The sequence below is a fragment of the Pristis pectinata genome, chromosome 6 (assembly GCF_009764475.1).
Source record: "Pristis pectinata isolate sPriPec2 chromosome 6, sPriPec2.1.pri, whole genome shotgun sequence".
Taxonomy (NCBI): Eukaryota; Metazoa; Chordata; class Chondrichthyes; order Rhinopristiformes; family Pristidae; genus Pristis; species Pristis pectinata.
In genome coordinates this window covers 41900752-41922424 of record NC_067410.1, presented here as the reverse complement: position 1 = coordinate 41922424, position 21673 = coordinate 41900752, and the positions used below count along the sequence as shown (strand labels likewise).

The following is a 21673-nucleotide window of genomic DNA, read 5'->3' as shown; positions in this document are numbered from 1 at the left end:
CCCTTCCAGCCAGTGTCAACAAGTCCTCCACCATGATCCCTGTGTATACCCAATCCAGAAATGGGAATCATGAGTTAGGAGAGAATGACTCTGGAAATTCCCAACATTGATTCCAGACCACAGAAGAACTCTCAGCATCAGGCAGAGAAACCTATTCATCATAACATACTGCCTCAACTGATGAGTCAATAATAGTCCATACTGAATATTGTGAAAAGCAGCAAAGGTGGCAAGACAGTGCTCAGGTGGATGAGTTTATGGTCCAGCATCAAGAGATGCTCCAAAGCATTGACCCAGACTGAGTAGCCAAGTCTAGAGGAATACAGCTGCTAGGGTGATGCTGCAAGTTCTGAGAACCAGCACAAGAAATCTATTTACCCTGACCTATGTACTTGTTCGTGGCAGTGGTGGTAGGGAGACCAGCTCACAACATCACTGAAGGTGAAATACTAAATCTGGTCTAAATCTGTTATAACTGGCATGGTGCCAGCTCAAAACCAAGTATCTATGAGGCACTGCAGGATTTCAATGACAGTAATATATTCTCTCACAATCCATAACCTTTACCTCAGCGTGACCTTCCCTCTGTCATTGCAGTTAAGCCAAGACACTAACCCTGGTTCATTGAGGAATGCAGCACAGTATGCAGGGAGCAGCACCAGGCATTGCTAACAAAGAGTTATCAGTCAGATGAAGGACAATGCAGAACTACGTGTGCTAAGCAGTGGAAGCGGCCTCACTGTTAACATCTTGTGACTCACCATTGACCAGAAGCTTAATTAGTCCAGCCACATTTTAAGTACTAAGCCCATGTTTTTTATAATAACATTTAAGAAACATATTGACAGGTACTAGAATGAGCAAGGCATAGGGGGATATGGAATTAATGCAGGCAAGTGGGATTAGTACAGGTAGGCATGATAGTGGGCCCTCATGGACATAATGGACTGTTTCTGTGCTGTACCAATCTGTGACTCTATGACTAAACTGCTGCTATAAAAGTAAGTCAGGAAGTGGGCATTCTCTGATGAGGAATCCATCTGCTGACTCCCAAAAGCTTTGTATCATCTATAAGGTACATGTCAGGAGCAGAGTGGAATTCTGTAAACTTGCCTCATTGAGTGCATCTTTCATAACTCTCAAAAGTCTCAAAACCTTCCAGGACAAAACAGTCTGGTGATTGCCATCCCTTCCATCACCCTGAATGTTCCCTTCCATCACCCTGAATGTTCCCTTTCTCCACTGCCAGCACTGACCAAGGCTTTTTTCACCAGTACCTCCAAAATATCAAATCTCAATCACCCAGAAAGGCAAGTCATATGGGGATTCTGCCACCTGGAAGCTCCTCTAAGTCACACTCTATCCTGGTGAATAAATACAGCCATTCCTTCATCATCACCAAGATAAAATCCTGGAGCTCCTTTCCTAACAAAACTATTACCTGCAAGGGGTTAGGAAAGCAGCTCAGGCGAAACTAGGGATGGGCATTAAACACTGACCTTGTCAGTCACGTGTGTGTCCTATTCCTCCACTGTTTGCCATATAACTGGTGGCAGGGGTTGTGTCTTTGTGATGTGGTTGTGCAGAATACAGCAGATAACCAGACTGATACATCGAACAAAAATTGCAGTGTGAAACAGCAAAAGAATGCACCAAACACTTGAATCATTTCTACAGACAGAGGGTATCAACCAACAACTTGCATGCAGTTGATGATTCCCTTTAGTAGTGCTGGAGAGAGATCCTTCCTGCCGATTGCCATGTGTTCACATGTTCAAGGTTAAGAGAGGGCGTACACTGGAATGCTGAGCTCCAAAATGTCAACATAGACATCAAATCTTTTTGCACGTGATTGACATCACAATTTGCCAACCCTGCAAGATTCCAGCAGACTTAGTGTGTACTCTACTGCCCTAACAAATATGGCTTTCAGTGCAGTTCATGGCAAAAGTATGCCTGTGCAAATATGATGCATTAAGGCCACCAAATTCATTCACGCATCTCCAATACAAAAATTGCTGTACAGATGGAATTGGGTTAACCCAGAGTAAAGCAATTCTATACATATATCTGCATGCCATACATAGCGTCCATCAGGAAATTTAACTCATTTTTTGGCAAGATTTTTGTTTTCCCGAGCACTTTTCATTAACCGTGAAACTTCCCTAAATGTAGCGCAACATGGCAAATTGTCCACAGAGAGATTTTCAACCTGACCAGTCTGAAAAACACAAATTCTTATTTACTCACAGAACAATCAGGTTTTGCTAAACTTGTTTCTCCTGTAGAGACTGCAATCACATCCTTAAGAGATCTCCCAGGCAATTTATTGCCAGGATTTTGCCTGGCTATGTTATTAAGAGCCATAATAACTCCTATGCACAGAGAACATGTTTGCTGTGCACACTATTGTGCACCTACTGTGCAGGAACACTCCCCATCCCCCTCCAGCAACACTCCCCATAGCTGGAAGAACATTACTTATATTGTGGTATGTCTTTTTAAGAGCTGACTGCAAAGATTGCATCCTCTGTGCTTCATGCTGAAAACTGTGAGAACTTAGACGATTCACTAGACAATGTCAATTTCTATGCAATATTACACATTGAAACCCCATAGCGCTGTTCCATGAATCTTGCAATTAAAGTTCTCAGTATGCTGTGTATACAAACAGCATTAGGTGACCTACATACTATTTTCTTAACATGCAGCAATATCTAGGCTGCAACTTCACACCCATGCACAATGCATGGTAAGTTCGGTTGAGAAGAGAATTTTTAAAAAAAAAATTGCTGAATAAAATCATCACAAAATACCTGAAATATTTTTATTCTATTTTTATACCTCTTCAAAGTGGTTATAAATTCAGCACAATGGTGTGAAACAGAGTTTCATCAAAGGTTTTATCGAAATGCTGAAAATGTTCAGGAAAGTTTGTGTGAGCATTAAGAGTTTTGAGTCACATATCTAAATTTCCTTGAGCAATCAAATCTGAGTAAAAAAATTTCAAGTATTTCTAACTCACAAATTTTCAGGAGGTTGGATAAGGGATAGGCAGCCAATATACTCAGGACAGCATTTTTAAATATGTTACAATCTGGCAGACAGTGACTAACCCATCTTTATTCCTTTCATAATGGACAATCATGTTTTTCCCTGTGCCCAAGCACCACACCATCCCCACAGTCAGAATTTGATTTCTGCTCCCACCACTTACCTTGTCCAAGCCCAGGTTATTAGGTCCACTGCCCCCACTCCCCTCCCCTAAATAAGGCCAGGATCAGGGATCAGACTTGCTTCATCCTTTGGTCTGTTCCAAAGTGCTTGCTTATCAACTAGAAGGCAAGCCTGCCAATCACATTGACCTCCAGATGGGAAATCTGTCAGGTGCAAAAGAACATTCAGTTAAGACTTCTCGGCATGCAGAATTTCAGATTTCCCATCTGAAACTCGGTGCCTGAAATGACATTTTTAGCAGTGTTTGAAATGTTCCAGTTCTGTGGTAGTGATGAGAAACAACAACTTGATTTCAGTTTATGGCTGCTGCCTAATAACTCCTCCTGGAGGATGATTGTCAGACTGTACTTCACAGAGGATTCTCTCACCTGCAAGGCTCAGAGATGGTCATTGAGCCATTGCACAGAAATGCTTGCCCTCTTCCCCCCACTCCAAATGCAAGCTTCCCAAATTACTTATCTTTAGCCTGGCATTAGAGAGAGATAGAGAAAAGAGTTTTTTTTTGCTGTCTGTTCCCTATCCGTCAAGTAACCAGCAATATGGAGAACCTAGGATTCCCCTGGAAGCAACTCTCAGTCTGCACCCACCCGTCATGGAGGGGTTACCATTCCAATCCTGTCAAACTCTAGTCCATCACCATCCACAAGGTGCAATTTTGCAAGTGGTCAGGTGTCACCTACAGAAGACAGGAGGCAGACAGTCTGCATGGAGAAGAGAAAGCTGCTGGCTTGATCTCTTTCCTCTTTCCCAGGCAAGCCCATGTGTCAATGTGGGATTGGGAATTCTGCTGCAGCGTTATTTATTCTTTTAACATGCCTGGACAGCAGCCAATAAGGATATTTCCTGATAATATATTGGTTAAATCATGTCCATTTACTCTACTCCGAGTCTGTGAAATCTTGGGCAGCCCATGTGTTCTGTGTCTGATGATTCTCTTAGAGCCAAAGAACTGTCTGGCTAAAATGATAAGAATTATCTTATAAAATATTTTATTTGTAACTGATCTGTTATAACATAACATTATTTTCAGCAGGACACTTACACAAGTATAATCAGCATGGATTTACATAGAAAGTATGGCTCAAGAACTAAGAATGCTTTAAGAGAAAGTGATTTCTCATTTAATGGGAGTGGACAATGTAATCAGCACAAACTGTTCCAAACAACACAATATTTGTAGAATTCCACTAATACATCAGAATGAGTAATATGCAAACACTACCACCGGCAATAATTTATGACCATTTATAGTAAAATATCACAATTTAAAAAAAATTTATAAAACTTAAAGAGCTGGAGGTGAATGAAATAGCTGTTTTGTACTCATGCACGATGTAGTTAAACTCTGGCTGTAATTTAAGGGGAATTAAATCCATATGTTTGTTGTTATAGATCACAGAGGTCCTTTTCTCTCTCTCTCCCCTCATCAGGCTATTCATTATATGGATTTCATTCCAAAGGAAATGCAGCCAATCGCTGGCACCGAAGGGGCCTATTATCGCCGTAGGCAACTAATGAGGCAGCTACCTGTCTATGACCAGGACCCCTTTCAATGTCATGCTTTGTCAGAGAGTGAAGTGAAGAGCATGCAGGAGTTCATCAGGAAGTACAAGAGTGACGTGCTGGGAGTTGGAGAAGTGGCACTGCCTGGCCAAGCAGCCAGTGCCAAAGAAGAAGCCAACCAGCAGCAGAAGACAGAAGCCAAGGGACAATTTTCCAATGGCAAAGTAGCAAAAGAGAAACCCCAGGACAGCCCAGCTGCATCCAATGGGACACTGGCAGAGTCCCAGCAGAAAGACAAATATGTGAGTAATTAATGTAAATTGTTCTTTTTAAATAAAAAACTTACTCAGCAAAATCAAAAGAAAATAATTGTGGATCCTATTCACTTTCATGTCTGTTTTAAATCTATTTCAACTTTTCTAACTTTTTAAAAGGAGAACTTATCTTGGCATATGTATAAGACATTATTCCAAGACAGCAAGAGAAAAAATAGCCCTGCAGCTTGTTAAGAATGATTGCACATTTCATTACTTAGATCTTAGTCTTGTGCATAGACAATATGCAACCATAGACCATAAAATGTCTTTTTTCATCTTTTATATGCCTTTCAAGTTCTCTGCCTGTCATGTGTTTTTCTTAACTTCTTCTCCTTTCCCTTCTCATTCTTTCCACTGCTCACCATTGCCTACAATAAACAACTTATTGAGAATTAGGCATGCCTACAGGAGCCATAAACTGAAGTCATCAAAGAATAACAGGGAGCCTATCTTCTTTATTTCTTGACTCTCCGATATCCCCTTGTTATTGGGCTGTGTGACTGACAAGCTGTGTGATTTAACTAGTCTACATTCAATCAGTGAAGCAGATAGTTTTCAATGACCTTACAATAGAATGAGCAGTGTGATGACAGGGAGAACATTGTCTGGCTCTTTAATCATGAACCATCAAGGTCAAAGGATCTTGCAGTGGCAATTTTGAAGATGGGTCACTGACTTGATTTTATTTATTTTCCTTCAGTCATTTTGAATACTGTTGGTCTGGTAACACTGCCGTACACTTACTATTAATTTGAAAACCATGTCGTGAAGACAGAATTTCCCTCAAGAAAGCTTCAAAAAGAACAGAGGAAATCAATGGACTGAAATTTCCCTTTGGATTTGATCAGGCAGAGCCTTCAACTCTTAAGTGTGGATTGAGGGATTCCCAAGGTAGATGAACATTTGCTGTAGAAGCTTTGTGTTCGCATAGTGTTTTACAGATTTTCCCTTCATTTTTCCACCCTATTTTCACAAAGGTAATGGATTGCAAGTTCCTCAGCACTATAGTCTTCTAGTGCCTAAGCCTGCCAGGCCAATTCATGTCGTTATCAATGGTAATAAACATTGAATGACTCCTTTAGCATGGAGGTAGTTGAAGGTTGACCCTCATGCTCTGTACCTGCAGCCTAATGAATCAAATCAGCATCTAAAGAAATATATTTATTTTAATTGCTGTGATGCCTTCAGGAATTATCTCTTTAGAATTGAACCAGACAGTTCCCAAATAATTGTCCCAAATAGTCAGCGAGGCTGCTATGCTCACTAGCTAAATTACCACCAAATGGTCATATACAGTGTGGGTTGGAGCATTCAAAGAATTGCATGTTAGCTGGAAGAATGCTTCTTCATGTTAAAGAAGGAAGGGAAAAGGGCCATTATCTATCTGATCTTGCAGATTTTCTCGAGGCAACTCTCATTCATCTTTAGGATTCCTCAAACTGTCCCCTTTCAGGTTTGGCAGACTTCTTTCTCTGTGGAGATTTTCAAGATTTTCCCTCTACAATCTGGCTCAAGTCCAGAGGAAAGTTTAGGCTATGAACCACAGCTGTTCTCTTCCAAAGTACCTTTGGACAGAGAAATAGGATTTTATTTTCATTTTCTAAAAAAAATCTGAATGCAAGTATTCCTTCTGATATGTAAAATATAACTCTGGCCCCTTTCAAGAAAACTTAAAGATTAAGTCTACTTCTATTATCCTAATATTATAAGTTTATAACTGCATCTATGTCCCTCTTCTTTGACAACCTCCATGGGATTTCCTGAATGCTCAGTTGTGCAGATGAATCCATGGGCTTGTGGGCTGGGAGAGCTACATTGTTCATGTGTTTTAATGAAAAAGTTGAAATACATATCTTGAAATAAAAAGCCAAATACTTTGGTGTTCTGGAGCATTCTGTTTACACATTCGTTTTGCCTGTTCTAATCCACCCCCAGCCCCAAGAACATAGGACAAGATTGGTCTATCATTTGTTTGGGCCACTTCTACCAGTCAGTTCGATTGTAATTGGTTTGTACCTTGCCTCTACTTTCTCGCCTTATTTCCAGATCTTTTGATACACTTACTCAAAAAAGCACCTAGTAAACCTTGCTAGGGAGAGCACAGCTAAACCTATGATCAGCCTGGAAATGTAGGCACATACTGGGTTCACGTCCTGCAGTGGCCCAATACAGAGGGAGACCCTGCTTGTGATTCTCCAGATGGAGTTCACAAGGATAGGGAACACATCCAGATTTCTTATTACAGGAAAAGTACTGGCAAGATTCATCATTGTGAACTTTGGAGCTGGTCCTTGGGAATGAAAAGGAGTGTGTGAGGGAAATACATCTGTACTGCTGAGAGGAGGTTGCCATGTGTCACACCTGCCTTTCAGTGCATTGCCTGGGGTCAGGGGTCTTTCATCAAATTGTTCCTCTGGTGATCCTCTGAAAACAGAGAACTAAAGAGGAACTTTCCACAGCCTAGTCCCTCAGCACCCTTCAGCGGGCTTGTTAAGGTTCTGGACTGAGAGTATCATTAAGTATGCCCATATCCTCTTCTTTTGCTTTTGCAAACTCTTCAGAATAGTAAGTTCATACAGTACAATTCGATTTTCCCTTCTGAGACAGCAAGCATATGTCAAATCTGCATAATGGTTCCACTCAATGGAGGTTGACCTTTACAATTTTACAGAGGGAGGATAGTAGGAACAACTGCTTGAAAACACTTATAATGATGACTGGAATACATTAAAATTTGAGAATGTCCAGCTGCAATTTGGAGCCTCACTAAACTCAAGTGCCTTCTGTTAAGGCAGCAAACTCTGACCCTCACCTGTTCTGTACCACTAATTACAAAAGTGGAACTGCCAGGGTCGAAAATAATTGAGCTCAGATATCCGTGCTTTTACATAGTACCAAGATTAATTACCAGCACTGGATGTCTTTAAAATGTGCAGGAATTTCAACATCAAATAGCCAAAATACAACTCTCTACGCACATAAAATTACATTTTATGGACTCGCCAACTTCAGCTCATGAAGTCAAATGGATAGCTCTTTACAAAGAAGTATTCAGCAAATTATTTTTCTTGTGAATGGAACAGTCATAAATCACCTTTGCTATCACTTGTCAATGATGTGAACATGTGCATCTTTTCAATGCCAACTTTTCTCAGTCTGTTGGGTGGAGTCTGTAACAGGAAACAGCAGAAATCCCACCCACCTGACCTCCTAGGAAAGACATAACAGTTGCATAAACAAAAGCTAATATTTGTGAAATCCTTAGGATGAGTAGTAGAGGTACTGTTTGTAGGTAATATTTCAGCCTTTGCAGGTTTTACTGCTCCCCAACCAGTTTCTGTTTTGATTCAAATCTGATTAGTGGTCTTACTGTGTTGAAAATTGTGACCAGCTGTGAAGCAGCTAGCCGTGATAAACAGGGTTCACAGATGCCCCAATCCTGATTAAAACTGGCTACATGGACTGGTTCAAATTACAAGCTGGTTGATGTATCCCAGAACTTGGCCTCCGGTGTGTGAATTTATTTACATCTGATATGCATTGACAAGTCAGTGGCTTTTTTGTGGCATGTGTCACAGCAGTACCCAAGAGAGGGTAGAAGGTGACTACTCATCATAATTGAAGGCCTCATGTAAACAACAGGAGCAATCATACACCAGAATATTTGCTATGGAGGGAATGAAAGGATAGGGTGCAAATTGCTTGATGCTGTGCTTGATGCTCAACCCCGTGCCATTGGCTTGTTGCCTGCTTCTGTTGGTGCTGATAAAGAGCTGACTACTAACGTCTGATGGGCAACTGCATCCTTTTTAGGAAGGTTTAAGGATTTTACATTGTGCCTTTGGCCTTAAACCCATGGCTTTAAGGCCTTAAACCTTCCCCAGAATAAAGTAACACTGCACTCAAATTCACAAATGGTTCACGAAAAATTCTTATACCTGAATACATAACCTGAAAGGCTCAGAGCAGTAATTGATGGAGCACTACATTGTCAGAGGTGCTATTATCTGACCCATTAAAGAAGTTCTGCAAGATTCCAGTGGTAATAAACATACCATGGTGCTTTTCATGGTCTTCCTGATATTGAGTAACATTCCTCTTTCAACCACTACCACTCAAAACAGACTAACTGGCCATTAGTTTAATTTTAGTTTATAGGTACTTTAGTGCACAATACAATTGATCCATCTATAAGTCACAGCTTGCCAAAAGTATATCATTATATCTTAGCTGTTTAAAGATACTTGAGAAAAGGTCCAATGCCTCATAACTTTTCTGGACAGAGTGGACAAGAAATTAATTTCATGAATTCCTGACAACAGTGAAGCTGTCCAGTTGAAAATCAGGTTAACTTGGTAAAGCAATTTTGCCCACTTTTCTGGGTGCCTCAGTGCCTGCCTGCAAAAACGTCCTTTCATTTTTTGGCAGCTTTTCATTTTTGTTACTACTTCTTTTCCAGTGTGATATGTAAAGTTCAGTTGCCAAGATTTTCAACCACATTGGCCTGAAAAACCCCAGTTCTTCTTAACTTTAAGAACAACCAGGTTCTACAAACCCGGTTTTGCCTGAAACCTTGCTACTGAAAGGGCCAACACAAGCTGCATTCCTTGTTTTCAGTGGGATCTGTGACCTCTTACAACCTCAACTCTAACCTTATGTGTGCCTGGGCTGCTTTGCCCACTAGCTCAGCGACATGGTCACCTTCAGGTTCCGAGCTCAAGATTATTCCAAGGTGCTGACCCTGATGTCTACTACATCTCACTATTTGCTGCTCACTGCTGTTTTAGCGAGGTCCATATCTAAGGAGAGGAGTCTTCATCTACTTTTCCCTCAACCCAGAGAAGCAAGCAGAACAGGAACAGACATTTGCCTGCAATGCAGGCTTCTCCAAAGTGTAGGCATTTAGAAACAGTTTCATATCCTCAGAGAGACCTTCCATGTAACTTACTACCAGAACATCTGGCAGTGGCCTGGTACAAATAGATGCTTTACGAGGGCTTTGTTCTTCACCAGCCTGTCCAGCTTCCTCTTAGCACAGCCCCACCCAACATTGCAGCATCCACTTGATCATTGCCAACATTCCCTGTAGCTTGTCCCTTTAAATCTCCGTACAAGGACCATACCTGCTCCATTACATTATAACAACTGCAAGAACATGCAATGCATCAATAATTATGCTGCTACTAAAATCAGCAATGTCAGTTTCAATGTACTGGGAAACCCAACAACACTTCTGTGACCTTTCAAATGAAGTTTTGATCATTTTGACACTTTCAGAAATAGCATTAGGTTAAATCACAATGCCATTTTAATGCCAGAAAAACACATGAAACAATTTTTTTTGATTGTGTTTGAACTGACTTTATTATGGAAGCAACAATATTTGTCAGAAATAATTCTAAACATCTGTGTACAATGATTCTGGCTTTATTTCATCTGTGTTATTATGGCCTCTCCTCTTATTTTCTCTGGAACCCAAATGTATTATTCTGCATATTCTCCCCATGTACACTACTAAAATCAAGAATTATCATAACAATTTCCTTTCTTTACTTTTCTTCAAAACCATAGGACTCCTTGCTTCTGTCGCTCCCCGCTGTCAATTTCCAGATTTTTGAAGCTTGTTTGCTTTACTTCTCATTCAATGTTAATGTTATCATGTGTTACGTCCCTCCAGAAAGATTCAACCAAAAGTTTAAGGAATAATCATACTTAATTCCATACTATCCTTGAGTGATGATTTTAATTCCAACACCATAATGACAGACGTAGTTATACTTGATGCCGTTAATCCACTCCAGACACAACAAAATTCGATCCATTTGTGCTGCTGGGCACTTTTCTGGGTTTAATTGGCCATAGTGCATGAAATTCATATTTTCATCATTATTCCTTCCTAAACCCCTTCAGCTGAATAAGAATGAGGAATTTATTTAAGAATATGGTCTTTCTTGTGAATTTTAGATTTTTCCTGGGAGATGAATTGAGAGCACTGTTGCCATCCACACATACTGTATATGTCCTTAGAAACACATGCACACCAACACTTTCTGGCATATGAGATTAAAAGGCACAACCTACCCATCCGTGACAAAAACAAATCCAAACTGGTCAGAGTAAAGATAATGTCAAACACCAGCAATACCTTAAGACCTTTCCGTCTGCATTTTAATGCATTAAAAATGACTTTGTCTTCCTTTGGTCCACAGTTCTAATCTCTGACTTTAATTACCATGCATAAACATTGGAAGCAAAAGAAAATGCCGGGCAAGACAGAAGATCAGTGGGATTAGTTTTGGAATTGTCCAGGAAAGAGAGGGGTTAGCCTTATCGCCCGTGTTGCAGCTCTCCATAATTTATCTTTATTTTAAAATTCCACTCTTCTGCTTTACATCAGCTTAATCTATGTTTAAAAGAGAGAAACAAATGAAGCACACAAACATTATAATAAAATTGACCATATAATCTGTTGTTGATGTCGGCCAGGATAGCAGAGAAAAAAAACAACAAAAAATTATCATTGAGTATTTTACGTCCACCTAAGACATTAGATGGGGGCTCAGTTTATAGACTGCTTCACTGATGGTGTCTTCCTCAGCACTGCTTTTCAAATCTCTGGAGTACAACTTGAACTCAGCTTTCTATCTCAGAAGCAAGGAAGTTACCAGCTGAGGTATATTTGATGTTGGGTTGTGTGAAAAACAACCATTTCTGTCTGCACTATTGCTATTTGATGATATTTCATGATCCTGAAAGTACTGTAGAGGGGAATTTCCTCCAAGCTCTATCCACTCTGTCACCAGAAGTACAGCAGGAATCCTATTGTTTACTAATGTAGTTCACTTTTTTTTCAAAAATAAACCTTGTTCATAATAAAAAATATGTACAAAAAATAAACACGGTGCAAAACTTTCTACACTCATGGTCAATACATTCAGTTGCGCTTTTTTTTAAACCATCCATGTGGCCCGCTGGGGTGATACACCATTTCAATGTTGGAGGGGCTTTCTCACCCGACTCAGCCCCTCCATCTGTGGTAGTGGAAGGAGCCTAGACTGTGGTCCTTCCCCACAAGGCCTTTGTGTTGGCTGCACCGAGCTTCAGTGCATCCCTCAGCATGTACTCCTGCAGTCTGGAATGTGCCAGTCAGCAGTGTTCCCTTATGGACATCTCACTGTGCTGGACGACCAACAAGTTTTGGGCAGACCAAAGAGCGTCTTTCACTGAGTTGTTGATCTTCCAGCAGCATGGTGTCAGTCTGTGTTTGTGTTCTTGGGAACGGGCCATAGATCAGAGAGTCGTCTGTTATGCAGCTGCTTGAGATGAACCAAGACAAGGACCCATGCGTCTTTCTCTAGATCCTTTTAGCTAAGTTATAGTCTTCAAAGAGGGTGACTGTCTCTTCCCCACTACAGCCATCCCTAGGGCAGCTAGTGTTGGGGATGATATTCCGTCTGTACAGGAAGGATCTGACTGTGAGGACTCCTCTCACCACCAGCCAAGCAAGGTCTTTGTGCTTGTTGGTGAGTTCTGGCAATGAGGCGATCTGCCAGATGGTTTAGACAGTTTGTTCAGGGGACCACCCCACTGTTCCCACAGAGTCCCTGTCATGCAGTATCTGCAGGATATTTCGTGCTGACCACTAACTGATGGACTTGTGGTCAAAGGTGTTTACTTGGAAGTACTCTTCCACAAAGGACAGGTAGTGCGGCAATGTCCAGCTGACTGTGACATTGCTCAGCGACGGGGCCAGGTCTATCCTCCACAACATCCTAGATTTCATGAAGCACACAAGAAGGCCAATAATTGGTCAAAGGCATTTATCAGAATCCACAAGTTCAAAGGCCCTCATTACTGTTGTGGGGAAGATACACTTCCCACTGATGATAGTATCCTGCTGATTGACTAAAGTATTGTTTAACACTGGTAATGGAAATGATGGCCTTTTTATTTCACCTTTGGTCACTTACATAAAGTTCTCTAGTTTCACAAGTTGCATTGTGGGTTGATTTGTTGCAACATGTTGAAGTCTTTGATATTTCCGTAACTTTGATCTGGTTTAATTGATGCCAAGTTTTGCCAATTTCAAACGTAAATGCTTTTCTTGAAACAAGTAAATGCCAAACAGGCAAGGGGAAGATGGTGGCAGAGAATGGAAATGAACTGCTTTGATTTGATTAATGAGTTGCTTCGCAGGCAAAGGATCCGAGTGCATTTACAAAACTTGAGTCAAGGATTCTTGGCATTTCCTGAGAGCTTTATTATCAGTTTAAAGAACTAGTGCATTAGACACTGGGGCATTGAACACATCGGCTGACTGATTGCATCTGAGGGACATTAAAGAAAATGTTGATAAATGATAAAGAATGTAGCTGAATATCTAAGTTTGAAGTGATATTTGCATAGAGATGAAAACAATTTTCCCAGAACCAAGTTGTATTTGTTGGCAGATAATTACAAACAGTTGGACTGGGGTTTATTGGGCAAGTTGTAAAGAGAATCTGTGACTTATACTCTCATCCCATCCCAATGCATCCCTCCTACCGCACTATCACATTCAAGCTGTCCCAAGGTTTGCTTTATTAGACAGGAACTGAATTCCAAAGCCTGTGATGAGCACAAAGTACAGACCTAGCTGATTCTAGAGCCCAGTTACTTCTATATTTTCTGCAATTTTGTTTGGGCCTATGTTGTTTTCCGGTGAGTCCTTAAGCCTGTTTGGTTCAGCATGTAATCTTATGTCACTGTTTTCTGAGAGGGGAGAGTTCCCTTAAAGTCCTAACCAACATTCTTTTCTCTACCAACGTCATCAAGTAACAAATTAACTAATCTTTTACTTCCTTTCCCCTCTTGTTCTGATTGACTCCTTTTTCATGCACAAGTGGCCACTTTGACTATTGGTTGTGTGGAAACCTACAATAGGCAGCTTGAAGGTACATATAATTAAGCATAGCCGTGATTTTAATTACAATAGATGAGGATTAAATGGACAATATCAGCAGAAAAGCTGGAACTTTGGACCTTGAGTAGCTTTGATCACTGAATAGAAAGTAATAAAATCAGAAGCAGCACAAGACTTGGAAAGAAGTGTTTTCAGATTTGATTTGACTGGATAGAGAAGACCCGAACCATTTTCACCTTGGGGGGTGTAAACTGAAAATAAATGGAATAAAATATTTATTCTTGAAGCTGGTGTATTCACCCTTGAAATGCACAATCTAATGCTCCAGTTAAACACAAAGCAGCATTCAGGATGGGGTTGTGTCTGGGGCCAATTTACCCAAACAGTGAGCTGTTGTCATATTTAAAATTATGACATGTACAGACCTTCTGCAGGCAATATTCAGGGTCTATATCTGGGCACAGTTCTCTGTTAGATGGTGCTATGGAATTTGTTCTTCAATGCAAAAAGCCTTATTTAAATCACAGGGTAAATTCTACCCAAAGGACGTAAACTTAAAAGTGCCGTTGTTGCAATATAGCTCCACACCAACAGGTTTGTGAGCCTGCTCTAGTATTCCCTGATCTGTTTGAATCCATCAATGTTTTAAAAGTTTATTTTTAATTCATAAATAGCCATGGCCTGCATTAAGACACTATATTTCTGGACTGTTGCTCAGCTTCATATGGGTTGCTAGAATTATGATCACAATCATAATGGGTCCTTTCTCCTTCGCTTTGGACTGAAGTGTTTGCATTTCAAGTGAACTGCAGAGATCAGCTGTAGCACAACCCTTGCAGCTTAGCCCATCAGTAGGATTCCAGAGTCCAAACTACCAGCACCCCCATTTAACAGAAAGTTGTTCCTTGAATATTCTTCTGAGTGCAGCACATGCAAAACGGAAATACTGGAAATGTGTTGGCCACAGCTGAAAGTCAAAGGATATTGTTTCAAGGGTGAGGCACACCTCAAGTTTTGAAACTGCTTTCCTGATAGAAATGCTTATGTGAGGTTTTCATGCTGGCCTGATTTTTTTGTCTTTTTTTTTGCAGCATTGTGAGCTTTGTAAGCAGACAGTCAGCAACGAGAGCCCCGTGGTGTACAGCGAGCGGGCTGGGTATGCCCGCCTTTGGCACCCGGCATGCTTTTTATGCACCTGGTGCAATGAACCCCTGGTGGATCTCATCTACTTCTGGAAGAGCGGCAGGCTGCTGTGCGGACGCCATTACTGTGAGAGTGAGAAACCTCGCTGCATTGCCTGTGATGAGGTGGGTTGTTGGGAGGATGATATTCGGTGCATTACCGGTCTGAGCACATAGCAACATGAATTCACATTGCTGTCAACTTTTGCAACCCAAGATAAGAATCAACTCAATGCATAACAATTCAACTGGGTATCTAGTTTCTTATTAGTTGCACTGATGGGCTGCTGCCCTTGCTGTGGTGAAGTCATTTTGGATGTGGTTAATACTGTGGCAAAGATAACATTGCCCATCCTGGAAGCCTATGAGTTCCGTAATGATAATCGCTGTGCCAAACTCATTACATCCTAAATATAGTTTCAATAACTTGCTCCAAAATCATAAAAGGTATAGAAACAACAACCCCTTTAGATATTCAATCTAAGCAGCAGGGAAAATAAAAACAGTGAAATACCAGCTTTATGTCTGCATTTAAACATAATTGTTGGTTGTAGTTCAGCCCTGAGAACAATATCCTGTGCCTGCTCTAAGTATGTTCTGTATATGACAGTCACATTCAGGTGTTGCCAAATACATTGTGCCTTAATCTGGAAGCTAGTTCAAATCTAATGTGATGAAAACGCAAGGTTCAATGCGAAACAATGTGCTCTTGGTGGCAATGGCTGTGAAAATAAAGTTGGTTTGCAGTTGTTATTGAAAGTCTGGTGTTAAAGGTCATCTCAATATCCTGTATGTGCACACAAATAATCTGAAAATTTAATGCTTACAGTGTTTAGAAGTACACTGAGATCCATTGAGGTTAATGGGAATGTTTTTGCAAAGCATTCAGTCATTTACAGAGAGCTGTAAAAGGAAAATTTAGAGGCATGTGAAGATTCAATTATAGTCTTATTAGTTTTAACTTAATGACAATTTTTTGCTGATTTTTTTTCTCCATTTCTTTCTTGTAAAGTATTTTGATTCTTCATTCACTTTTTCACGCAAGACTAACACAGAACATTATAGCGCTATTCCAGTAGATAACCTAATCAAAGCCTCCACAACCAATAAAATCTTCAAAGAGAATAATTTATGTATTGATGCTTTTTATTGCATTTGCCGTGCTCTCTGATTTTAAACTCTCTCTTGCCAATTATGGCAGTGACAACCCAGGAGCACATGATATGTCCCTTTACACACAGTATAGCACTGCCTCGATGGGATTCTTTTTGAACTCCAGAGACAGTTAGCACTAACAACCACTTGATATCCTTATTACTGTTCCAAAAATGAGGAAGTTTTAAAAGCTGTCAGCAATTGTTACAATCAATTTAATAAAATAAAAACAAATAAATCTTGGATTTCAAAATATCCATATTGCTACAAATATGATGTTTTGCAACATAAAATAGAAACTCATCCAAACAGTGAAGTATATTCCTACATAAATGCCATAATCAATTGGATGTCATTGGTAGCAAGATCACAGAAATCAGAAGCAGTGTTTTGTCAGATTTAACCATAAATTTCATAATGAATGCTGTGATCCTTTTCTTTCATGAGTGTTTTCTGTAAAGCAATCAGCAATCAAGGCTGGAGTTGTGCTGCTGTAAATACACATCATGGGTTAATTGGCTACTGTAAATTGCCTGGTACAGGTGGGTGGCAGGAGGTTCGGTGGGCAGGGGAGGGAGCTGATTGGAGAGAATATGCTACAGGGAAGGTATGGGATTGTTATAATTGCTCTGAGAGCTGGCCTAGACTCAATGGATCGAATGGCCTCAATCTATGTTATTAGAGAATATGAAAAATATGAATGTAGATTTTACCAGTAATTAAAAAATTAAGCTTTTTGATTGATAGAGAAGATCAGTGGAGTTTATACTTGCAGGACGAAGTCTTTTCAGTTTCTAGCCCCAAGGTGGTCATATGGAAAATTGGGATCTTGTTGGAAGTTGTATGTTGGAGCACAGTTAATTAGGGTTGAAGATCAGCCTTTGAAGATGGAAGGTGAGTGGGCAAGGTGTAACCATGAACCACGAAGCAAGGGTGTGACACAGATTAAAGTTCAGAAACTCAGTGAGCTGCATCTGTGTGGAAAACTGGGGAGTGGGGGGTGAGATTTGCTTTGCTTACTTTTATTTTTAGGTGTCTACATAGGAATGTGAGAAAAAGAAGCAGGAATGGGCCGTTCAGTCCCTCATGCCTGCTGTCCCATTCAAGAAGATCCCAGTTGATTGTTTACCTCAGCACCACATTCCTGCACCAATCAGCACAGAAGCGCAGCAGGTAGTGCCGCTGTCTGACAGCTCCAGTGACATATTCAATCCTGATGCCCAACGTTCTGTGTGCAGGATTTTTCCTGGACACTCGGGTTCCCTCTCACATCCCAAAGCTGTGCTGATAAGTTAATTGGCTGCTATAACTTACCTCTAGTTGGAGGTGGGAGAAAGGAGAATCAGGAGGAGTTAATGAGCATGTGAGAGAGAATAAGTTACATGGAAATGTGATTGATTGGGTGACTCTGAGAGCTGGCATAGATGGGTTGAATAGCGGCTTTATATGCCTTGAGAAAATATGAATGTGAATGTTTCCCTTAATTCTTTTCATATCTAAAAATAAATCTTTGATAGGTGGTCTGTGAAGGTTAATTGGCTACCATAATCACTCCCTAGTATTAAAGGGGAGCTCTTGGACATGTGAGAAGAGACAATAAGGTTACAGGGCAACGGCGAAACAAGGAGGAGGAAATAGAACCGATAAGTAGTGCTGTCGGAAAACAACAAATTTCACGTCACATAGGACAGTGATAATAATAAACCTGATTCTGATTCTGATTCTGAGATTGCCCCGTTGGGAGCCAGCATGGATCCGATGAACCAAATATCCTCTTTCATCATAGGAAAGAAGTCACCTATCCTGGCTTCACTTGCATCTCTGAGTCAGAAGATCAAGAGCTAAGGTTCCACTTTAGAAAATAGGCACATAATGCAGAACCTAACCAAAATACCGTAGCGTGTGTTATTATTCTAAGTACTGCACTGAAATGGCAGCCGAGGTTCTGTTCTCAAGGAGTGGCACTGAAGGGGAAAGGGATTGGACATAATATCCTGTGTTTGATTGTGATCTCTTTTTGTTGCAGTTAATTTTCTCAGAAGACGTCGTGGAATGCAAGGGACTGACGTGGCACAAGAAGCATTTCTGCTGCTTGGAGTGTGAGCAACCACTGCTGGGAAAAGCCTATGAGCTGGAGCAGGCCAAGCTGCACTGTATAGCCTGTAACAAAAGAATCAAGAACATGTGAAGGCCTTTCACTAGAATGATGATCATGCTGTGTTTTTCATTCACCGCCCATATAAATTAACCAAAGGAACTTTGGTCAGCTAGATCATAGAATGCAAATCTAACAAACACCAGTAGCAACTCCCAAGAGTGAAGTTCTTCCACAAAGTAGACATTCTTTTAAAACTATGTAAGATTCATTAGAAAGGTGGGGTTGATGTCATTGGTTCGTTATTTTACAATGCCCCTCTGAGAGAAAACCATGGTTTGGTATCATGTGCTCAGATTCAATGAAATGTACCCCCCTTTAATCTAAGACCCCAGATTTACTTTGAGAAGTGAAAGGCTTTTTAAAAATGATATTTTTTTTGCAGCATATATATAATTGAAACACTGCACTTCAATTCTTGCCATGTTTATGTATTGAATATAGGATACTGTAGCATCATGAGCACATGACTGGTTGGTGAGTTAATCTGGTCGACAGCTATAAAATCTTTGTGGGGGTTTATTTCAGCTAAAGTTAAATTCCTGTCAAAATTTAATTGCTAGACCTATGCATTAACATAATGGTTAAATCCATTTAGATTATAAACAGTGAAGCATTTGAACTTAGAATCAAATGTATCCACGCCATCAATATATTTTACAGTTTAAACTACTCAACAGAAAATGAAAGTATTTCCAAGGAAGTACCCTCCTGATTCAAGCCGGTAAAAAACAGACAGTGAATATATAAGCCATAAAAACCTATCAGTCCCTGGATTTGATAACCTGAGCTGTGTAACAGTAAATGTGCTGCTCTGAGCCTTGGTACTCCATGGCCATTGCGGGAGAAGTTAGTCAGAATTCACCGACTAAACCACTATCCAGTGACCACATTCTTAAAGGACTTTTTCAAGATGAAAGTCAAATCAGACTGAATTATGATGCATACTACAGAAGGCCAATTTTTGCTGCTCCCAATGATATGAAGCCATGTGAGTGGGGCACAGGAATAAGCCCTGACATCTTTGGAACATGCCACAAAAGGGAGTCTTGACTCACTAGAGAGAAACAGAGAAAGTAAATGGCCACAAGAAATATCGGTTTTCAGCACTAGTTTAAAGTTACTGCCTTGAGGGTGGTCTAGTCACAATTTAGATTTGGGCATAATGGACTACAGAAAGTCAGAACAGCAGATTTGGGGGTTGAAATAGCTCCAGGGTAATTTCATTGTTATCATTTCTTTAGGAAAGGCTTGCAGGGTCAAGACTTGCTGCCTTTAGTATAATGGTGCTCTGATTTAAGATAGTACTGCAGAAACGCCAATACAATATCCTCTTATCTATGTTTTTCTTGCAATAGATGACCACATTACTGTTTGACTATTACTGCAATTCAACAGCTACCTAATGGTTAGAAATATCTTATGTTATTCAATGTTTCTTTGCTTGAATATTTAGAGGGGAATCAGGCAAGAAAATGAATATCTGGACTCTAACCCTATTGATCAATTCAGCATTATCTAGGTTCCACATATTCTGCTGCAGAGGGAGAAGGTAGCAAATTAAGCTTTCAACAATTTATGCAATTACTTATGGTAGAGTATCTCATTGCTTGACAGAAGACTAACTTTCTTTTTAAACTTTAGAAGAATTGATTGTTTAATTGTATCTAAGTATGTATGCAGTGTTTAGTTCTATAAGATAGCTGTTACAAATTCACAGGGCTAGCAATGAGATTCACCAGCAGGGAGCAGGTGCTGGGCAAATGGAATGTGAGGGCTTGGTAGTTGGAGTGAGGGTGCTGAGGGTCTGGAGTGCAAGGGCTGGGGGTTGGGGAATGACAGCTGGGACATTTGTGCTAGTGGATCACTCAGCATAAATGTTCTCTTTCCTTAAAAACCCTGTCAGGCCCTTTGATCTACGTACTCAACTCAATTGGGGTTATTTTGACCTATCCGCTCAACTGGAAAAATCCATGACATGAATTATGCCCTCCCCATTATTACTCTCCAGTGATTGCAATGTAAAATGCAAGATTTGCTTGCAATCCAATTTATTTGGTTCCCAGTGGGCAGGTTAGGTTAAAATTGCCACCATGAATTTTGGTTTCAGTGCTTGCTCTTGAGCAACTACACAGTGCAACCTTTTAACATTGAAGTGGGAGGTGGAAGTGGAGGATGCAGGAGAAAAACTGCTTCTGTCCTGTTTGGGTGAGTGGGCAGGAAGAAGGGCATCAGGGGTATGGGGCCTTCAGTCATCAAGCAAGGACAATGTATCCGGTCTGTGTGTTCATCATTCCCACCCCAAAGGCAGTCCTGTACATGCTCCTCATTCATTTGTACATCGTCACCACAGATGAAAGCACAGAAAGAAAATGTTAAATGAACATTTTTGAGATGGGGGGAGGTTCTATTTGTGAAAATTATATAGTTAGCATAAGTTAATGACTGTGTGTGCCCATTTTGGTAAGCTGTGAATGACATGTCTAAATATAGACTTCTGTAGTTATTTAACCCTTTTGAGAACATAAATAAAAACTAAAAGCAAAACAAATTTATGTTTGGTTCTCTAGCTCTGCACCATATCTTTCTCACGTCTTCAGAATGATTTACCTGATTGTGGGAGTTGTGTTTAAGGTTTTACATTAATATTAGAAGTATACACTGCTTGGTTCCATATTAATATTCAAAGAGACACAGTATTGATGTTAATTCAGGTCACATTGTAAACTGCAACACATATAGACTATTCAGCACAGTCACTCTCTTTCATAGCAAAATTAGCTGGTGTAGCCGAACGCAGCACATGGCAGGAAAGAAAATGCAGAAACACAGAGGCTGGACTGGAGCACACTTTACTGACTCAAACAAAACGCACGCGCTCACTAAAGTAACCAAGAGCCTCTCCGGCAGACGTGACCTGCCGTCCCCGCCGGAAGGCCCGCCCCGTGGTTAGTCCGCGTCGCGGTTAGTCCACGTCACGCTCCCATGCATGCGCCCGCGGCCGCCAATGGCGGTTCGAGTCCTAGGGGTCAGGGCCGCTACACCCCCCCCCCCCCCCCCCCCCCCAGAATCGCCCATCGGGAGTGTGGGATCCCCAGTCTGTCTGTCCACCTTGGGTGGCCTGCCCCACCAGCGCGGTGAGGGCACCTTCACGGGCTGTCTGATGTCCAAATGCTCTGGTTTGAGGCGGTCCACTGTGAAGGTCTCTTGGCGGCCCCCCACC

At 40.8% G+C, this 21673-nt stretch overlaps 1 protein-coding gene across 1 annotated transcript in view; it reads left to right on the top strand.

Annotated features, from left to right (window-relative positions):
• The window catches only part of lmcd1 (LIM and cysteine-rich domains 1), a 69804-nt gene extending 48824 nt beyond the window's left edge, over positions 1-20980 (top strand). Inside the window, exons 4-6 of the mRNA XM_052018078.1 lie at positions 4668-5042; positions 15051-15266; positions 18322-20980. Of these exons, the coding sequence (XP_051874038.1) occupies positions 4668-5042; positions 15051-15266; positions 18322-18483 (753 nt within the window). The 3' untranslated portion in view covers positions 18484-20980. The remainder of the gene's footprint in view (positions 1-4667; positions 5043-15050; positions 15267-18321) is intronic.
• The last annotated feature ends 693 nt before the right edge of the window (positions 20981-21673 follow it).